This window comes from Lactuca virosa, chromosome 4, assembly GCF_052849685.1.
Source record: "Lactuca virosa cultivar CGN04683 chromosome 4, Lactuca_virosa_CGN04683_v6, whole genome shotgun sequence".
In the NCBI taxonomy this organism is placed as follows: Eukaryota; Viridiplantae; Streptophyta; class Magnoliopsida; order Asterales; family Asteraceae; genus Lactuca; species Lactuca virosa.
The window spans coordinates 370,494,879-370,514,362 of record NC_136429.1 but is presented as its reverse complement, the minus strand read 5'-3'; the positions used below and the strand labels follow the sequence as shown (position 1 = coordinate 370,514,362).

The 19,484-nt window shown below is 38.0% G+C and overlaps 3 protein-coding genes and 1 pseudogene across 4 annotated transcripts; all 4 read left to right on the top strand.

Moving 5' to 3' along the window:
* The first annotated feature begins 3,859 nt into the window (after nt 1-3,859).
* Nucleotides 3,860-4,932, top strand: LOC145106336 (uncharacterized). The gene is made up of 2 exons (XM_079043340.1): nt 3,860-4,014; nt 4,098-4,932. The coding sequence occupies exon 2, from the start codon at nt 4,126-4,128 to the stop codon at nt 4,930-4,932; it is 807 nt and encodes a 268-aa protein (XP_078899466.1). The 5' UTR covers nt 3,860-4,014; nt 4,098-4,125.
* A 2,787-nt stretch (nt 4,933-7,719) lies between these two features.
* LOC145106335 (putative disease resistance protein At4g27220) lies at nt 7,720-8,868 on the top strand. The gene has a single exon (XM_079043339.1). It carries the CDS (start codon nt 7,720-7,722, stop codon nt 8,866-8,868), a length of 1,149 nt encoding a protein of 382 aa, XP_078899465.1.
* Nucleotides 8,869-13,943: 5,075 nt separating this feature from the next.
* On the top strand, nt 13,944-15,826 carry LOC145106334 (uncharacterized). Its single transcript, XM_079043338.1, has 4 exons — nt 13,944-14,465; nt 14,654-15,361; nt 15,684-15,698; nt 15,767-15,826. The coding sequence occupies exons 1-4, from the start codon at nt 13,944-13,946 to the stop codon at nt 15,824-15,826; spliced, it is 1,305 nt and encodes a 434-aa protein (XP_078899464.1).
* On the top strand, nt 15,224-19,280 carry LOC145108732 (uncharacterized; annotated as a pseudogene). Its single transcript, XR_013708513.1, has 7 exons — nt 15,224-15,361; nt 15,767-16,244; nt 16,780-17,428; nt 17,639-18,460; nt 18,538-18,708; nt 18,955-18,994; nt 19,078-19,280. The product of XR_013708513.1 is annotated as an uncharacterized LOC145108732 (transcript).
* Nucleotides 19,281-19,484: the final 204 nt, after the last annotated feature.

The window sequence follows — 19,484 nt, the reverse complement described above, 5'->3', positions numbered from 1 at the left end:
AACACTCCTTTGAATTTGGACTCAATCTTTTGTTTGGAGCAGTCAAAATCATTCATGGAGCTCTCAAATGAGTGAAGGAGTGAAATGAGGAACATTATACCTACATAGAGCATTTTAACAACTATTTCTTGGGGTTCGAAGTTGGGACAAGGTCGTGCTCAATGGTGATACAGCCATTGTTCCACTTAAAAGTGTCTCAACTAGCATTATATTTTGTTCAAAAGGTTTAAAATGTAATTGACACTCAGACACGACTGTGTCTTGAGGGACACAACCCGTGTCTCCCCGTTCTTCATGCTTTTTCCCTCTTGTTTCAAATGCCTATAACTCATTCACACAGACTTTGATTTCAGTTATCTTTATATCCACATATTCATATTCAAGTCAAATATAACTTTTCTTTAGATTTTTATTGCTAAAACACTTGAATCTCAACTTATAATTCCATGAACATAGAGTGGTACACCCTCTTCTCACAACAAATAAGTGAGACACAATTTTGGAATTGTAACAACTTCTTCATTTTAACTCCATATAAGTTTAATATTTTTTCCAGTTCATTCTTTTTTGTCTTGAGTTTCCATTAGGGTAAACAAACCCTTGATTCCTTGCACTAAAGTGAGACTTTCATTAGCAACACTCAAGAATCTTACTATAGAAACCAAATACAAGTATATATATGCTCTCGTTTTGTGTTCCAAGTACTTTTATATGAACTGAAACACGCATAAATGACTTTCTCTGGTTTAATTCATACACCATGATCCATTTACAAGTTTAATTCAACTTTATCTTGTTTTGCACACTATAATAACTTACTTTGTCTCTTTTGGCAACCATAACAACTTATTTTGCTATTTCTTTGTATTTATATCAAAGTGATGCACTTTTTGCACCAATTCACTTCTTATACATATTACAATTTTCCTTAATATAATTTTCACCATAATGCAACACATACTGCATGCATGACATCATTTTTCACATTTTATCCCCATTATACATATTACACGGGCCTTGGTCTATCTATTAGCACAAGTAAAAACCATTCATTACATTAACTTACGTCAACATCCTACACTAAAAGTTTAGGATAACATAAAGAAGGTGAATCTGTGACTTTCTTCGAAAAGAAATAAACGCCATTGAATCAATATCAGTCTAAAAATGATTTCATCATCAAACAATTTTTTTCTCTGCACATATTTAAGCCATGTGTTCCAATGATGATGCATGGATTGCTTCACTCCACTAAATTCTACCACTTTGTTTTTCGGGATATAGCTTCCAAATCACCAGATCACCAAAAGGCAACATCGAAGAACAACTTGACTGACCCCTTTAGTATCATCATGCCTCATTCTCAAGGAGTAAGCTTCGAACACCCCACATATTATTTTATAAAAACTATATTCATTGCTTTCTTAGAAAATAATCTTAGCCAAAGCATCATTTTTTGGTTCCCGAATCATGCAGAAAAACTCCAAATTACAACTGATTTTCATCATTTTCAATTTCCACCTCCATATACCATTTTTAGCATGTTGATAAACATATACCGATGTATTACTTCATGCTTTCACTTTTGTACAATTTATTTACCCAAAAATCCACAATCCAAAAAATTGTTCTTTTTTGCTTTGGAAAATTAAGTTTATGTTTTTTCAAATCGCAAGACAAAGAATTAAAAAGGATGTTTTAGGTCTTAAAGAAATCTAATATAGTACCTTAATCGAAGGATAAGGGTGCCAATATCAGTCAATGAAGGAAGTTGGTTAGTCGACCAGAGAAGGAGGTGCAAAATCAATAGAAAAAAAGGTGTACGTTTCGAGCGTGAAGCGTGAGAACTTATTTATTTATTTATTTATATTTATATTTTTACATTTCCCTGTTTTTTTTTCATTTATCTGTCCATGACAACTTTGTTGGAAAGAGTGTCAAGGTCAAAACTACTGGTAATATTTCTAGTAATAATGGGGTATTTTTCGGTTGCTCATAAGACCTATTTGAGCAATTAAAAGACAAAAATAATATAGGAGAAATTAGTTTAATAAATTTGTCATGTTTTGATAAATCAATTAGAAGCTATTGTGTAATTAATTAAAAATTAATTAAGTATAAGGCTGGATGTTAAAATTCATCATCTTTGAGATACACCATCGTTGAGTTCATCACCTCTCACATATTAATCCTTTGTTTTCATTCACCTAGTTGGTTTTTGCCCTTGACTCAACACCCTTTGACTTTTTCTTTCCCCTCTGATGACTTGTTTTCTCCAACAGATGTTGACATCTTTTTGAGTCTTCTTCTTCCTCAATATATTGAATAATGAACACAAAATCAAAACCCTTTGAGCACATAAATCAACTATATAGAATTAATGTCAAAATTCAATCTTGCCTATCAAATCTACAACATATCAATTCATATAAAGGGGAGTGAAGTTCATCGTTTTTTACATCCAACCTTAAAACCGAGTTCAAAGGAAGGTCAAGGTTACCATGTTCATCGCTATTACTTGGTGATCACTAGGAAGAGGGGACGAAGCGAAGTTCGTCATTTTCTACGGTCTTGTCTTGTCTTTTGTTTTTTTCTTTTTGTTAAAACAAGGTCAATCCTGTAAAAAGAAAGAAAAACAGAAAAGCACGAAGCAGGAAAGTGGAAGAATGAAGAATAATACTTGTTTTTGTGGGGTCCTACTGGCGATGGCTGGATGAGAGTGTTTGATGGTGGTGGTCCGATGATGTTGAGAAAATGAGTTTGGGGCTTCACCCTTCATCGCCACCAAACCACCATCGTCATAACTTCCATCATTAACCTTCATCTTCATCTTCACAACAGAAGATGGGCTACTTCGAATTTGGGAGAATTCAGAAAAAATAAGGGTTTTCTTAATTCAATGAGGTTGGAGGTGGTTCACGACGGTGCAGGTGAGAAACAAGAAAAAGAAGATGGCGAGTTGGGGGAATTGGGTGTGAGTTTCTTTTTCCGGTGGAGAGAGAGATAGATAGAGAGAAGTCCTCTCTTATTTTTAATTATTAAAATAATTAAATAAGTATTAATATAAAAAAATAAAAGAAAAATAGAAAATAAATACACCAAATGTATTACCGTCATTTTAATTTTTGGAGGACCAAATACACAACGAAACTAGATCAAAATTACCATCAATCCAAAAAAGTTGGGTTTGGATCAATACCTAGAAAAAAATACATATCACAAGGACCATTTTTACAGTTTTATTATAATATATTAACCACTAAATAATACATTATATAATTAATAAAAAATTAAAAAAGATTATATTTGCAAATAGATAAGTCAACTAAATAATAATTAACTAAAAAAATAAAAAATATTATATTTACAAATAGATAAGTCAACTAAATACAAATATCTAAATGGCTTGGGGCGTGATTTGGCGGTAAAGTCAAACCTAGGCTACGATGAGCCTTGATGAGTTACGACGTTTTTCAAGTCGTGACAATTTTATATACATTAAAACAGATAAATCAAATAATTATAGAATTATATCAACCATATCATGTTTTTAGAAATGTTATAATATCATATAATATAAAAAAGTTAAGAAAAAGTTAATTGTTTTAGGCCCGATCAGGAAAAAGAAAAAAAAAACCAAAAAATCTTGTGCAATGAAAAATCTCACGCCATGACGTGATAAGACGTCATGACACATTATTTGACCGCCATGCTTAACAAACCCGCCTTAAATGTTTTCGGAACGGTTACATGATCATTTTTTTTAGAACATAAACAATAATCAACTAAAAACAAGTTACTATTCAAACTTCTTTTACACTGTTCCCGTTTAGACTTTTTTTTTGAAAGTTCATCTCTCTCTCTCATACATACACATCTCTATGCCTAGCAACCCAAGCTTTCTCTCGTCTCAGTGGGCTGTCGATTTTCTCAGAAAAAAACCAAGGAGGGACCTCCAACTCCCTGAAGTTGGCCTCTCTCTGATTTCCCTGGACCGAGTTAAGAAACAGTGAGGTAATTGTTATTATTAGTTGTTAAAATTTGTTATTTGTTAGCTTCGGTTGTTAATTTGTGTAATCTGTATGTTATGGATGCAGGTGCTTCCACAACTTAGACTTGCCAGCAATGGAGGTTGCTAGTGAAATAGTGAAAGGAGTTGTTCAAGTTCTCATGGTTCCAGTTAAAAAACAATTGGATTATCTGATTTCCTACAAAAAATATGTGGAGGATATGCACACAAAAATGAAGGATTTGGATGCTGCAAGAGTTGGTGTGGAATCCCAGAAGAAGCAAAGCAGAGAAAGATGTCTTGAGGTTCCTGCCCAAGTCGCCCCTTGGTTGATAGAAGTAGAACATATGAATGAAAAGGTGGCAGACTTTCCAAGTGAAATCATCGGTTGCCTAGATCTCAAGAGTAGGCACAAGCTTGGAAGGAAAGCCTTGAAGATATCTAAGGAGATGGAGAGTGTTCTGGGACGATGCCCTGAAATCCGAGGGACTGATCTGCAAATGCAAATTCCTCTGGGGAGAATTGATTCCACAACGGCATCCACCTCTACACCATCAAGTGATCGGAATGACTTCCGGTCAAGAGAGTTGACTTTCAAGGAAGCACTAAAAGCACTCGGACCCAACCATAGTTCCCACATGGTAGCCTTATGTGGGATGGGTGGAGTGGGAAAAACCACTATGATGAAGAAGCTGAAAGAGGTTGTGGTAGAAAAGAAAATGTTTAATCATTACGTTGAAGCGGTTATAGGGGAAAAGACGGACCCCATTGCTATCCAACAAGCTGTTGCCGAGTACCTTGGTATAACTCTAACCGAAACCACTAAACCAGCAAGAACTGATAAGCTCCGTACATGGTTCGCTTACAATTCACATGGAGGAAAGAAGAAGTTGAGTCGTCGTAACAATAGTACTCAAATGTGAAAGCCGCAAATGTTGACGTTGAATTTCCTTCCATTCACATTAGCCGTCCAACAATTGATTCTTTTATTTCACATGCATAGCCACATGTTTTCAACCTTTCATATTTTACCTAACAATCTCCCACTTGAAAGTTTGAACAACATGGTCCGTCTCTGTCATCCAACTCCAGTAATCTTAAAACAACCAAGTCTTCCAAGCCTCCAGTTCCTAAGAACAAGCTAAACTTAGTCTCATTTCTCTAATTGCAGCCGCCCCTCATCTTCAAGTACTAGAAGGGACAGTTGAAGCTCCCACTAGCTCCAACTCAGTCGTGGCTAATCCCACCACCGACTCATCCTCTGTCTCAACCGGTTTGGACACTCCACCAGATCCAGAGATAGACCGAGGACCACTAACACTCTCCCAACTTTGCAAACTTTCAACAGGAGAGACTTTTTCAGTCTTAGTCTTCAAAAACCCAACGGCTCTTTGTAACTGTACTCGTTCAGCTAACATCCCCTTGGCTCCAGAATTCATGTTTGCAAAATGAACTCTCTTAGCCAGATTAGCGAGGTTTGGAGGGTACAATCATTTTTTTTTATCACGCACGAGTGTACCTGATTTGTATCTTGTTTGTCGTAATGGCTGAAGACAAGGTTGTAATCGAAAAGTTCAACGGTTCTGATTTTAGCTGGTGGAAAATGCAACTAGAAGCATTGCTATGTCAGAAAGACTTGGACGTGGTACTCGGAGACAAACCGGAGAAAATGGAAAAAGCTGCTGAAGATGCGTGGAACTCAAAGGACAAGAAAGCCAAGGCGGTTATTACATTGTCGTTGACGAAGAGCGTTGCTTTCAACATCATGAATGAAACCACGGCACGTGGTATGATGGAGGCTCTGTCAAATATGTATGAGAAACCATCGGCGGCTAACAAGGTGTTCTTGATGAAGGAGCTGTTCACTACAAGGATGAATGAGGAAGGCTCAGTTACGGTTCACATTAACAATCTAAATTCAATTCTGTCCAGATTATCATCTGTGGGAATTAAATTTGATAACGAGACTCAAGCATCACTGCTACTAGCTTCTCTACCTGATAGCTGGTCCGGAACAGTTATTGCTGTTACGAGTTCCGTGGGGACCAGTGGTATGACTTTTGAAGGGGTTAGAGATTTGGTTCTAGGCGAGGATATCAGACGCAAGAATCAAGGTGGATCTTCCTCTTCTGATTTATTAAATGTCGGAAGAGGTAGAGGGAATAGCAGGAATAGTGGAAGCAGTGGGAGTCGGGGAAGAAGTTCATCTAGAACTAAGAAGAATGTGAAGTGCTGGAACTGCCAGGAGGTGGGACATGTTAAGAGTCAATGTCCAAAGAAAGAATTGAACATTGCCGGTGCTAAGAGTGTGTCTGAGGATGATGCATTGATACTCAGTATGGAAAGTTCTGTAGACTCTTGGGTCATGGATTCAGGGGCTTCGTTTCACGCCATGGACAACGGGGAAACGATGGTGAATCTAAAAGAAGGAGATTTTGGAAAGGTACGTTTGGCAAATGACGAGATGCTTCAGGTAATGGGCATGGGAGATATTGATTTGGTTACTTCATTGGGAACTACATGGAGCCTGAAGGATGTCAGGGTGATTCCGGAGCTGAAGAAGAAATTGATTTCTGTTGGTCAGTTGGATAAACAAGGACTGGAAGTAAGGTTTGGTGGTGGTAAATGGAGGGTGATCAATGATAATCTAGTGATTGCTCATGGTATGAAGTGTGGGTCATTGTATATGGTTGAGGTATCTGCTGAGGGAAGTATGACCGTCCCTGTTAAGCAAGACAAAATCTGGTTCGCTAAATCTACGGCTAAGAGAGTTCATTTTGCAAACATGAATTCTGGAGCCAAGGGGATGTTAGCTGAACGAGTACAGTTACAAAGAGCCGTTGGGTTTTTGAAGACTAAGACTGAAAAAGTCTCTCCTGTTGAAAGTTTGCAAAGTTGGGAGAGTGTTAGTGGTCCTCGGTGTATCTCTGGATCTGGTGGAGTGTCCAAACCGGTTGAGACAGAGGATGAGTCGGTGGTGGGATTAGCCACGACTGAGTTGGAGCTAGTGGGAGCTTCAACTGTCCCTTCTAGTACTTGAAGATGAGGGGCGGCTGCAATTAGAGAAATGAGACTAAGTTTAGCTTGTTCTTAGGAACTGGAGGCTTGGAAGACTTGGTTGTTTTAAGATTACTGGAGTTGGATGACAGAGACGGACCATGTTGTTCAAACTTTCAAGTGGGAGATTGTTAGGTAAAATATGAAAGGTTGAAAACATGTGGCTATGCATGTGAAATAAAAGAATCAATTGTTGGACGGCTAATGTGAATGGAAGGAAATTCAACGTCAACATTTGCGGCTTTCACATTTGAGTACTATTGTTACGACGACTCAATTCCATGTGCAAATTGCGGCTCTCTCACCTATATATATGCATGTATGTTTTGCATATTTTGTGTGCAAAAACTTGAGAGAACATCAAGTGTAGAGTGTCAAGCCAATTGTAATCTTGTGAGTTTTAATAAAATTCTCTAGTTGCAGCCCGTGGATGTAGGATTTGCACCGAATCCGAACCACGTAAAATCCTTGTGTTCTTCTTGCTTTATTTTCGTGAGTTTGTGTGTGTGTGATAGTATGTTTCCGCTGCGTGTACCCGGTCCGGTTCCTAACAGCCGGTTGATCTGGAAGATATTGGTTTAAGTCGTTTGCCAAATCAAAATGTCGACTTCAAGGTCTTGATTACATCACGAGATCAAGCAGTTTGCACTGAGATGGGAGTTACAGCTGATTCAGTTCTCAAGGTGAGTGTCCTAGAGGAAGGTGAAGCACGTAGTTTGTTCCTCCAATTTTTAGAACCTTCTGATAATGTTGATCCTGAGCTCCATAAGATCGCAGAAGAAATTGTAAGAAAGTGTTGTGGTCTACCCATTGCCATCAAAACCATGGCCTGCACTCTTAGAAGTAAAAGCAAGGATACATGGAAGAATGCACTTTCTCGTTTACAACACCATGACATTAACACAGTTGCGCCTACTGTATTTAAAACCAGCTATGAAAATCTCCAAGACGAGGTGACTGAAGCTACTTTTTTGCTTTGTGGTTTGTTTCCAGAGGACTTCAATATTTGCACCGAGGACCTGTTGAGGTATGGATGGGGCTTAAAATTATTCAAGAAAATGGGTACTATAAGAGAAGCAAGATACAGGCTGAAAGCCTGCATTGAGCGGCTCATGCATACCAATTTGTTGATGGAATGTGATGCTGTTGGGTGCGTTAAGATGCACGATCTGGTGCGTGCTTTTGTTTTGAACATGTTTTCTAAAGTCGAGCATGCTTCGATTGTCAACCATGGTAGTAGTAACCCAGGGTGGCCTGGAACTGAAAATATGGTGAGCGCCTCATGCAAAAGTATCTCATTAACATGCAAAGGTATGACTGAGTTTCCTAGTGACCTCAAGTTCCCAAATGTCTTGATTTTGAAACTTATGCATGGAGATTGGTCGCTGAGGTTTCCTCGAAACTTTTATGAAGAAATGGGAAAGCTTCAGGTTATATCATATGATCATATGAAGTATCCATTGCTTTTCTCGTCACTTAAATGCTCCACCAACATTCGAGTTCTTCATCTTCGTCAATGCTCATTGGCTATTGATGTCTCTTCTATTGGAAACTTGCCAAATCTAGAAGTGCTCAGCTTAGCTAGTTCTAGCATTGATAGGCTACCTTCAACATTCCAAAATCTGAATAAGCTAAGGGTACTGGATGTGACAGGTTGTGGTGGTCTGCATATAGATAATGGTGTCTTTAAAAATTTGGTCAGACTTGAAGAGCTTTGGGCTTTTGGAGAGGCTATTAGCTTTATAGGTGATAAGTGCAATGAAGTGGCAGAACGTTGGAAGTCTAATATAACAATTGTATAGACACAGACAAATATATATATCAAAATAACTCTTTGATTGATTGGAAATATAACTCAAAACCAATTACATATATATGTGTATATGTCTATGTATGTTGCTGTGTTTTTTGGTGTGTTTACCCTCTTGGTAATACACTGAATATATAGGATTGATAGAATCATTTTAATCCTATAATTAATACACATGAGACCCAACCACTTGTTGGTGTCCCTTACTTTGTTCCAGAAATTGTGTTAGCCTTTTAGGAGTGGAAGACATGGGTGGAGGGAGATGATGACTTAAGATTCCAACAATCACCCCCGAATCTCTAAGTCCTTCTAGAGATTCCCGATCACCGCCAATCTTTAAGTCCTTCTAAAGATGTCTTCGATCCCGATCAAGTCCCGCATTGTCTTGAACTTGGTTCGAGCCAATGGTTTTGTGAGAATGTCTGCCTTTTGTTCTTCACCTGGAATGTACTTCACCTCCACCTGTTCCTTTTCAACACACTTACGAATGAAGTGAAACCTCGTGTGAATGTGTTTGCTTCTTCCGTGAAAAACAGGATTCTTCGTGAGTTCGATAGCCGACTTGTTATCAACTCTTAGGACCACCTTCTCTTGTGCTTTGTTCATGATTTCGCCTAGCAAATCTTGAAGCCATATTGCTTGACATGCAGCCGCAGTTGCAGCCATGAACTCCGCCTCGCAAGATGATAAAGCAACAATATCTTGCTTTTGAGAACACCATGTTATTGGAGACAACCCATAGTAGAAAATGTGACCGGTTGTGCTTCTTCCGTCGTCCGGGTCGACATTGTGACTACTATCGCTATAACCAATGATCCGGTTTTGCCCCATCCTCTCGTACTTGATTCCATGTGACGTTGTTCCACGTAAGTACCTTAGGATGTGTTTGATTGCAACACCATGTGATTCTCTTGGATTTTGCATGTATCGACTAACAACTCCAACCGCATATGCCATATCGGGTCTTGTCTGCAAGAGATATCTAAGGCATCCTACCAACTTTCGGTATTGTGTCGGGTCGATTTCGGGTTCATCTTCGGCCTTCGACATTTTGGTTCCTGGATCCATGGGAATGTGGGTCGGATTGCAATCGTGTAAACCGGCTTCTTTTAGAATGCGTCTAGCATACGCTTCTTGGTTTATAGTAATCCCTGATTCTTCTTGTTTGACTTCAATGCCCAGGTAGTAAGTTAATCTTCCAAGATCAGACATCTCGAAGTTCTTGGACATTTCAAATTTGAACCTTTTGATCATGCTCAAATTTGTACCCGTGACAAACAAATCATCAACATAGATTGCTAAAATTAGCAAGTTGGATCCTTCGTTCTTCCGGTACACCGATGGTTCTTTCATGCACTTATGAAATTTCATTCCTTTCAAAATCCCATCAAGTTTTGTATTCCATGCTCTCGGTGCTTGTCTAAGACCATATAGTGCTTTTGAAAGACGGTACACCTTGTGCTCGTCGCCTTTCCTTATGTAGCCTTCCGGTTGATACACATAGACGGTTTCTTTCAACTCTCCATGTAAGAAAGCCGTCTTGACATCCAAGTGGTGAAGCTCCCATCCATTGGTAGCGGCTAAGGCAATGAGAAACCGTATGGTTTCGATGCGAGCTACCGGAGAAAATACTTCTTGAAAGTCAATACCAGGTTGTTGTACGTACCCTTTAGCAACCAACCTCGCCTTGTGTTTGTTTATGGTGCCATCTGCATTTTTCTTCAGCTTGAACACCCATTTGAGTCCAATGGGCTTCACCCCCATAGGTTTGTTTACGAGAGACCAAGTATTGTTCTTGTTGATTGAATTGATCTCTGTATTCATGGCTTTGACCCAATCTGGTTCTTTCTTCGCCTCTTCAACCGATACCGGCTCGTCATTGGTTGCTAGGAGAAGTTCTTCAATTTCATCAACATAAAGTACATAATCTCGTAATCGAATTGGAAGCACCTTTTGTCTTGTGGGCCTTTGGTTTTGAACATTGTTCACGTTTTTGTTGATCGGACTTGGTTGCTCATTTTCTTGTACCTCCACTCCGTCTTCAATCTCGTGATCCGATTCGTTTGGTTCGTTGTTTACATCGTTTCCTTGGTTGTTGTTTGCCTCATCTTCCGGTAAAGCCCATGGTACTATGAATGATCCTGGTTCTTCATTGTCAGGTGTAGTTTCGTTAACCCAATTCCATCCTTTGGTTTCATTAAAAATAACGTCTCGACTTACGATTATTTTTTGTGTAACCGGGTTAAATAACCGATAGGCTTTTGTACCCGGTTCAGAACCAAGATGAACCAATGGTCTTGATCTTGCATCCAATTTTTTCACGTTTACCGGTTCAACTTTTGCATACGCTAAACACCCAAAGATGCGTACGTTCTCCAAATTAGGTTTTCTTTTATACAACTTCTCGTACGGAGTTGTATCACCAAGTACTCTTGTGTAAACACGGTTGACCAGGTTTGTGGAATGTTTTACCGCTTCTCCCCATAGATAGTTTGGAACATGCATCGCCTTCATGATACTTCGTGTCATGTCCATAAGTGTTCTGTTTCTTCGTTCCACAATACCGTTTTGTTGTGGTGAATATGGGGCGGTAAGATGGCGTTTGATTCCATTCATATCACAAAAGGAATTAAACTCGAGCGAAGTAAACTCACCTCCTCGATCACTTCGAAACACCTTTAAAGACTTTCCGAGCTCATTCTCCGCCAAAGCTTTAAATTTTTTGAAGTGTAAAAACGCCTCATTTTTCTCTTTTAAGAGAAAAATCCACATATACCGTGAAAAATCGTCAATTAGTGTGAAAATGTATCGATTTTGACCCTTCGTTGACGGTGTTATCGGACCACATAAATCACCGTGAACTAGCTCCAATGGCCGTGTTGCTTTGTACGTCGTCATTAATGGAAATGACTTTCTTGTTTGCTTGCCCACCAAACAAGATTCACACAATTGATTTTCACTGTCAAAATGGGGTAACCCTTTGACTAGACCTTTCTTGGACATCTTTTTCATTGACTCGAAATTGATGTGTCCAAGTCTTGCATGCCAGCGCCACGTGTCTTCACTCAGTCTTGTATGAAGGCAAATAGGTACTCCAATAGGCAACTGTATTTTATAAAGGCGATTTGGAGTTCTTTGTACCTTCATTAATAAGCAGTTGTCGGCATCATGCATCGTCAAATAGTTGTCTTTCATCCGAATATCACACCCGGCTTCTGTTGCTTGTCCGAGACTGAAAATATTATTTTTCAAATCTGGAATGAAATAAATCTCCGTTATCAATCGTTGTTGCCCCGATTTTCCTTGGAAAACAATTGAGCCTTTCCCTTTTATTTCGACACACGAATTATCACCGAATTTGACCTTTCCGGTTATTCCTTCGTCGAGTTCGGAGAAAAATGAACGATTTCCCGTCATGTGATTACTTGCCCCGTTGTCCAAATACCACACATCGTTTTCTTGTGAGTTGTATCGAGACGGTATCACCTTCTCTTCGTTCAAAAATACGGACTCGTGTAGAAATACTGTTTCATCGGCATCGTCGTGTTCAGTAAAATTACTTTCTTGGAATTTTTGGGTTCGGTCCGGACATTTGGATGCGTAATGGCCCGATTTATCGCATCTGTAACAAATAATTTTTGACAGATCTTTTTTCGGGTTACGGTTCGAGTCCGAATTAGAATTGGGCCGGTTATTGGGCTTATTATTGTTTTGGGCCGAATTGGGTCTATTTCCTTTTGGGCCTGACCCACTGGATCCTACTGACCCGGATCCACCACCCGACCCGCTTGACCCATTTCGATTAAAGCCTCCCGACTCGGTGCCATTAGAACCCTTCCCCCGTTTTCCCCAATTCGTCTTCCCCGACGATCCAGAACTTCCACCGCCATCACTTCTCCATCCACCACCACCACTCGTTCTAGCCATCAACGCCTTTTTTTGCCCGTCTCCTCCTTCATCTGCTTTGATTCTTTCTTCATACGCTTTCAGGCGTCCTACGAGGTTACTGTCTTCAAGTCTAGTACTTGCTCGAGGGAGGCAACGATTTGTATGAATCGATGAGGTACTACCGTCAAGAGTTTTCTTCACGAGTCTCGTTTCTCCGATGGGTTCTCCCAGTGACGCTGACTTCGAGGCGATTCCAGCGAGTTTTCCGGCGAAAGCGTCTATCGTCTCTGTCTCCTGCATCTTCAGTCGGTCTAGATCGGCGGTGAGGGTTTGAAGTCGAGCTTCTTTTACTCTGTCGGCTCCAACATGTCGAGTCTTAATAGATTCCCAGAGGACCTTTGCTCTATCGACGTCCCCTATCTGCATTATCAGGCTCTCAGGGATTGCTTGATATAGCAATCCCATGGCAAGGTAATTTTTCTCTTCATTCTCTTCTCCTGGTTCAATTACTGACCAGCTTCTATGTATTCGCAGGACTACTTTCATACGGAGGGACCAGACCATGTAATTGGTCTGGTTTAGCATTGGGCAAGCGACTGTGGTTGTTCCGACTTCTTTGATTCTCGTCGGAGGAGCAGCAGCACCCCCACTTCTATCATCTTCAATATCGGACATATTAAACAGATAAGCTTCCTTGATTTCTCAGTTCCCTTTGACTGATTTCAAGGCTCTGATACCAATTCTAATATAACAATTGTATAGACACAGACAAATATATATATCAAAATAACTCTTTGATTGATTGGAAATATAACTCAAAACCAATTACATATATATGTGTATATGTCTATGTATGTTGCTGTGTTTTTTGGTGTGTTTACCCTCTTGGTAATACACTGAATATATAGGATTGATAGAATCATTTTAATCCTATAATTAATACACATGAGACCCAACCACTTGTTGGTGTCCCTTACTTTGTTCCAGAAATTGTGTTAGCCTTTTAGGAGTGGAAGACATGGGTGGAGGGAGATGATGACTTAAGATTCCAACAGGAAGAACCTTTCTGCCTTAGAGTTTGAGTTCAATGAAAACAATTCTCAACCGAAGAATATTTCATTTGAGAATCTTGAACGATTCAAGATCTCAGTGGGATGTTCTTTAAAAGGAGAATATTTAATGGAGAGCAAACATTCATTCGAAAACACATTGAAGTTGGTAACCAAGAAAAGTGAACTATTGGGATCCAGAATTAATGAGTTGTTTGAGAAAACGGTGGTGCTTTGTTTAAGTGTGGATAATATGAGTGATCTTGAAGATGTTTGGATGAAGTCCTCACTTCGTTCTCAGTCCTCCTCGTTCCAGAATATAAGAATTCTTGTTGTTTCAGAATGTGCAGAGTTGGAATACCTTTTCACACTGGGTGTTGCAAAAGCTATGTCAAATCTTGAGCATCTTGACGTTTTCAATTGCCTTGTTATGAAAGAACTCATACATCTTGTGAGTGGAGAAGAGAAAGTTACATTCCCCAAGTTGACGTTTCTATCTTTGCGTGGGTTACCAGAGCTATTGGGTTTGTGCCAGAATGTGAACACAATTGCCCTACCACACCTCGTGGAGTTAAAAATTGGAGACATTCCAAATATCGCAAACATTTATTCCAAGAATAAGTTGACAACATCTTGCTTGTTGAGGGAAGAGGTAAATATATTTTTATATTGATACAATTCAAAATTTCAAACAATCTTTTCTATTACAAGTTTCAAAAGAGGTTGCATTCACATGGTGTTTTATGTTTAATAACCGGTGAAATATATATGAAAAATTATCTGTAAGTTTATCGCATAATGTATACTTCGTAAGGGCTATAATAGAACTTAAATTTTCAGGTTTTGATTCCTAAGTTGCAGCGTCTGCACATTGAGGGTATGGAGAATTTGAAGGAGATATGGCCTTGTGACTTTGGAACGAGTGAGGAAGTTACATTGAGAGAGATTGAAGTGAGTGAGTGTGAGAATCTTGTGAATATATTTCCATGCAATCCCATGCCATTGTTGTGTCATCTTGAAGAACTTAAAGTCAGGCATTGTGGTTCCATTGAAGCGTTATTCAACATTAACATGGATTATGTTGTTGCAATTGAAGAAAGTAGCATCAGCTTGAGAAGGATTAATGTGTTCGGTTGTGATAAACTTGTGGATTTGTTTCCGTGCAATCCCATGCCATTGTTGCATCATCTGGAAGAGTTAGAAGTCAGAGATTGTGGTTCCATTGAAGCGTTATTCAGCATTGACTTGGATTGTGTTGGTGAGACTGGAGAAGAAGGTGGCACCAGCAGCTTGAGAAGCATTGAAGTAAGAAATTTAGGAAAGATAAAGGAGGTGTGGAGGATAAAAGGTGCAAATCACTCTCGTATCCCTATTTGTGGCTTTCAAGCTGTTGAAAGCATCAAGATTACAGGATGTAAGAGGTTTAGAAATGTATTCTCACCTAGCACCACCAATTTTTATATGGGAGTACTTACCTACATGTATATATATGATTCGGGAGAAATTGGGAGAAAATATGGATCGGTGGAAAGTAGCCAAGGGCAACAGGTATATATGGTTTAATGCATTTTCTTCAATAGATACCCAAATTTTGTTTGGAGAATTTATTATTCAAACAACATTTTTTTTAAAGAAAAAGAGTGTTTTGATTTTGACTGTCTTTCTGTGATTGTTTCGACTCTTCCATGTCATATTAGTCACAATCAAATAACAAAATGTTCACTATTTTAAGGACAAAATACGGAATATCCTTAACATTGTTGACTATTTCCATCGTTTTCTAATATTCCTGGAAAGAATATACTTAAAATCAAAATAATCCCTCTCAAATATAATTTTTTAAGAAAAAGAGTTGTGAATGGATGAGCAGTTACAAATGGTTGAGGTAATTCAACTTTAGCTTAACTATTAATGTTGTGACTAATTACATTTCTTGTTGGGATATCTGTGCAGAATACTCTATTCCCAATGTATCTCATAAACTCGTTTCATAATTTGGTTGGTGGAATATAAAGGAGTGGAGGTGATATTTGAGACTTTGGATATATGGGGTATGGAGAGGATGAGCCACGTGTGGAAGTGTAACTGGAATGAGTTCTTAATTCTTCACAGAAAACCATCAGAATCCCCATTCCACAACCTCACAACCATAAATCTGAAATACTGCAAAAGCATTAAGTACGTGTTTTCACCTCTCATGGGAAAACTTCTTTCCAACCTAAAAGAAGTCAAGATAGGATATTGTGATGATATGGAAGAAGTTGTTTCAAACAGAGACGATGAAGATGAAGAAAAAATAACATCTACATCTACCCACACAAGCACCTCTCTGTTCCCTCTTCTTGATTCTCTTAGTTTATACCACCTACAAAATCTCAAGTGTATTGGTGGTGGTGGTTCCACAACTACCTCCTTTCTTGATCAATATAAGGTATGTTAATAACATATTCAACTAAACTACCTGTTTAATTTATTTTTTAAAATCCATTTTTTCTTTGGGATATTCTCCATATATTAACCATATTCTAGAAAAATTCAACAAATCCCTTACAAGATATTGAAAAAGTTAGAGCATGTAATTGACTATCATTTGCTGTTATACAAACCCAACAATGAGATTAGAAGGCATAAAAAGTGTCATTCATATGAACACACAAGAGATTGAAATTTTTACAGCTTGTAATTAGATTCCGAGTTATTCATGTATTTGTATATGTATTTCCAACAATATGAAACTCAGATTTCTATTAAGTAACTCATCATCTCAGCATTAAACAAGCTGATACGAAATCATTGCCAGGTCATTCCTCATTTCAAGTAGAAAATATGAAACTTATAAGCTTCTTGTTTTCTTAACATCATCAATTTTGCATTCCAAAATTTTAGTCCCACATTTAAATACTTTTGTGGGTAACAAACAACTAAGATTTGTATAATTTTTACATTTACTTTGTCATTTATTGCAGTTTTCTCAAGGGGATGGTGTTTCTTGGACCTTATGCCAATACCCTAGAAAACACAAAATTGTGATGCACTGTCAAGTGTGATTCCATGTTATGCAGCAGGAAAGATGCAAAAGCTTCAAGTGCTTGAAATAGAGTCTTGCCACGGGATGAAGGAGGTGTTTGAAACTCAAAGGATCAACAACAATGTTATTATGCTTCAACTGGGAAACCTAAAGATATTGAATATCAAGGGTTGTGACCTTTTGGAACATATATTCACATTTTCCACACTTGAAAGCCTCGTACAACTTGAAGAGTTAAGGCTAAAGAGTTGCAAGTGATTGTGATTGTGGTGAAGGAAGAAGAAGGTGATGGAGATCAAACAACAAAGGCAACTTCTAAGTCTAGGAATGTGTCATTTCCTTATCTAAAGACTATTAAACTAGTGGATCTACCAGAGCTCATGGGTTTCTTTTTAGGGATGAATGAGTTCCAGTGGCCTTCATTGGATAAGATTTTGATCAATGATTGCCCACGGATGAGGGTGTTCACAGCTGGTGGGTCCACAGCTCCACAACTCAAGTATGTGAAAACAAGGTTAGGCAAACATAGTCCTCGATGTTGGTTTAACTCGCATGTGACAACCACTACTACTCAACAACATCAGGAGGTATAACTTTTTATATAATTTTCACATGCATATATGTCATCTAATTATAAAAATACATTACGAGTTTATATAATCCATTTTGTTCATATTTAACTAAAACAGTAACCCAACTGAAACTTGTTTTAGTTACCAACATTAATCTCTTAATTATTGATCCTTACTTTTCCAAATGTATTTGTTCAACATGTGGTCTCTCTTTTGGCCTTGCAGAGTACAAGCTTCTCCTGCCCTGCTGTTACTTCAGAAGAGATCCATTGGTCTTTTCATAATTTGATCGAATTACATGTGACAGATAAAACATTTGTTGAAAAGATTATCATTCCATCCAATGAGTTGCTACATCTGAAAAAGCTGGAAAAGATTTATGTAAGGGAATGTGCTTCAGTGGAGGAGGTATTTGAAGCAGTAGAAGGGACAAGGACAAACAGTGGTTCTGATGAATCACAAACAACTATTGTTACACTTCCAAACCTGACACAAGTGGAGTTGGTGAATCTAGATTGTCTCACGCATATATGGAAGAGCAATCGCATATATGGAAGAGCAATCGGTGTTTGGTATTTGAGTTTCCAAACCTAACAACAGTCCATATTAATAGATGTGTTAGGTTAGAACATGTTTTTAGTAGTGCCATAGTTGGTAGTCTATTGCAACTTCAAAAGCTACAAATAACTAATTGCGAGAATATGGAAAAGGTATTTGTTGAAGAAGAAGAGGATGGGGAGGAATCTGATGGCAAAACGAATGAGATTGTGTTACCTCATCTAAAGTCCTTAGTACTTTATAAACTTCCACGTCTCAGGTATATGTGGAAGAGTAATCGATTGACATTATTTGAGTTTCCTAACCTAACAACAGTTTCTATAATTAGTTGTAAAAGTTTACAACATGTTTTTACTAGTTCCATGGTTGGTAGCCTAAAGCAACTCAAGGAGCTAAGCATATCCAACTGCCACTATATGGAGGAGGTAGTTGTTAAGGACGAAAATATTGTTGTAGAAGAAGAAGAGGAAGAATCTGATGGAAAAATGAGTGAGCTTATGTTGCCTTGTCTCAAGTCCTTAAAACTTTATGGATTATCATGTCTCAAAGGGTTTTTCGTAGGGAAGGCGGATTTTTCATTCCCATTATTGGATACTTTGATTATCATAGCATGCCCAGCAATAACTACTTTCACCATGGGAAATTCGTCTACTCCAGAGCTAAAAGGAATCAAAACAGATTTTGGCTCGTTTTATGTAGAGGAAGACATAAACTCCTTTATAAAGATGAAACAAGAGGTAGGTATTCTTAAAATGAAAACATTTCACGTACTATTTTTGTTATATATTTTCAAAAGCCCCAACTATTTTCTCTATATTTTCACACCTTTATATCTATAATTATATGTTTTATGCAGCATTTCAAAAGATATTACTAATGCCAAGTTATTATCAAAGGTTATTTTTGTTACATATTTTCAAAAGCCCCAACTATTTTCTCTATATTTTCACACCTTTATATCTATAATTATATGTTTTATGCAGCATTTCAAAAGATATTACTAATGCCAAGTTATTATCAAAGGTATATTCTATTTTCACGTTGTCCTTGTTGCCTAAAACGTTATTTCCTCTGCATTAATGGCGCCTTCGGTTCACCTTTTTCAGATCAAGGTGACGACTCTTGCATTGGATTACATGTTGAGATCATGTTTGCTTTTCCAAGAACTAAATCAGAATCAAAGAGGATAAGTTATGATAACTTCAACCATTGGATTACAAGCTAAGATCATGTTTGCCTTTGAAAACACGATCGTACTTATGTTCATGTTTTAGTTCTAGTTATTTAGTACTCAATTCTTTTCCCTCCATTTTAGTTCTAGTTTTTAAGTACTCAATTCTCTTCTCTGTTGTTTTGAGGCCAAACAACATAACTGTTTATCATTTGTCATTGTTATTGTTATTGGTTCGGTATCTGAATATTTTTTCCGGTGTGCAAACTTCATTTTTTTTTACAAAAAACATGACCTAGCACTTTATTTCAAGTTAACAACTCAAATTTCTTACATAAATAA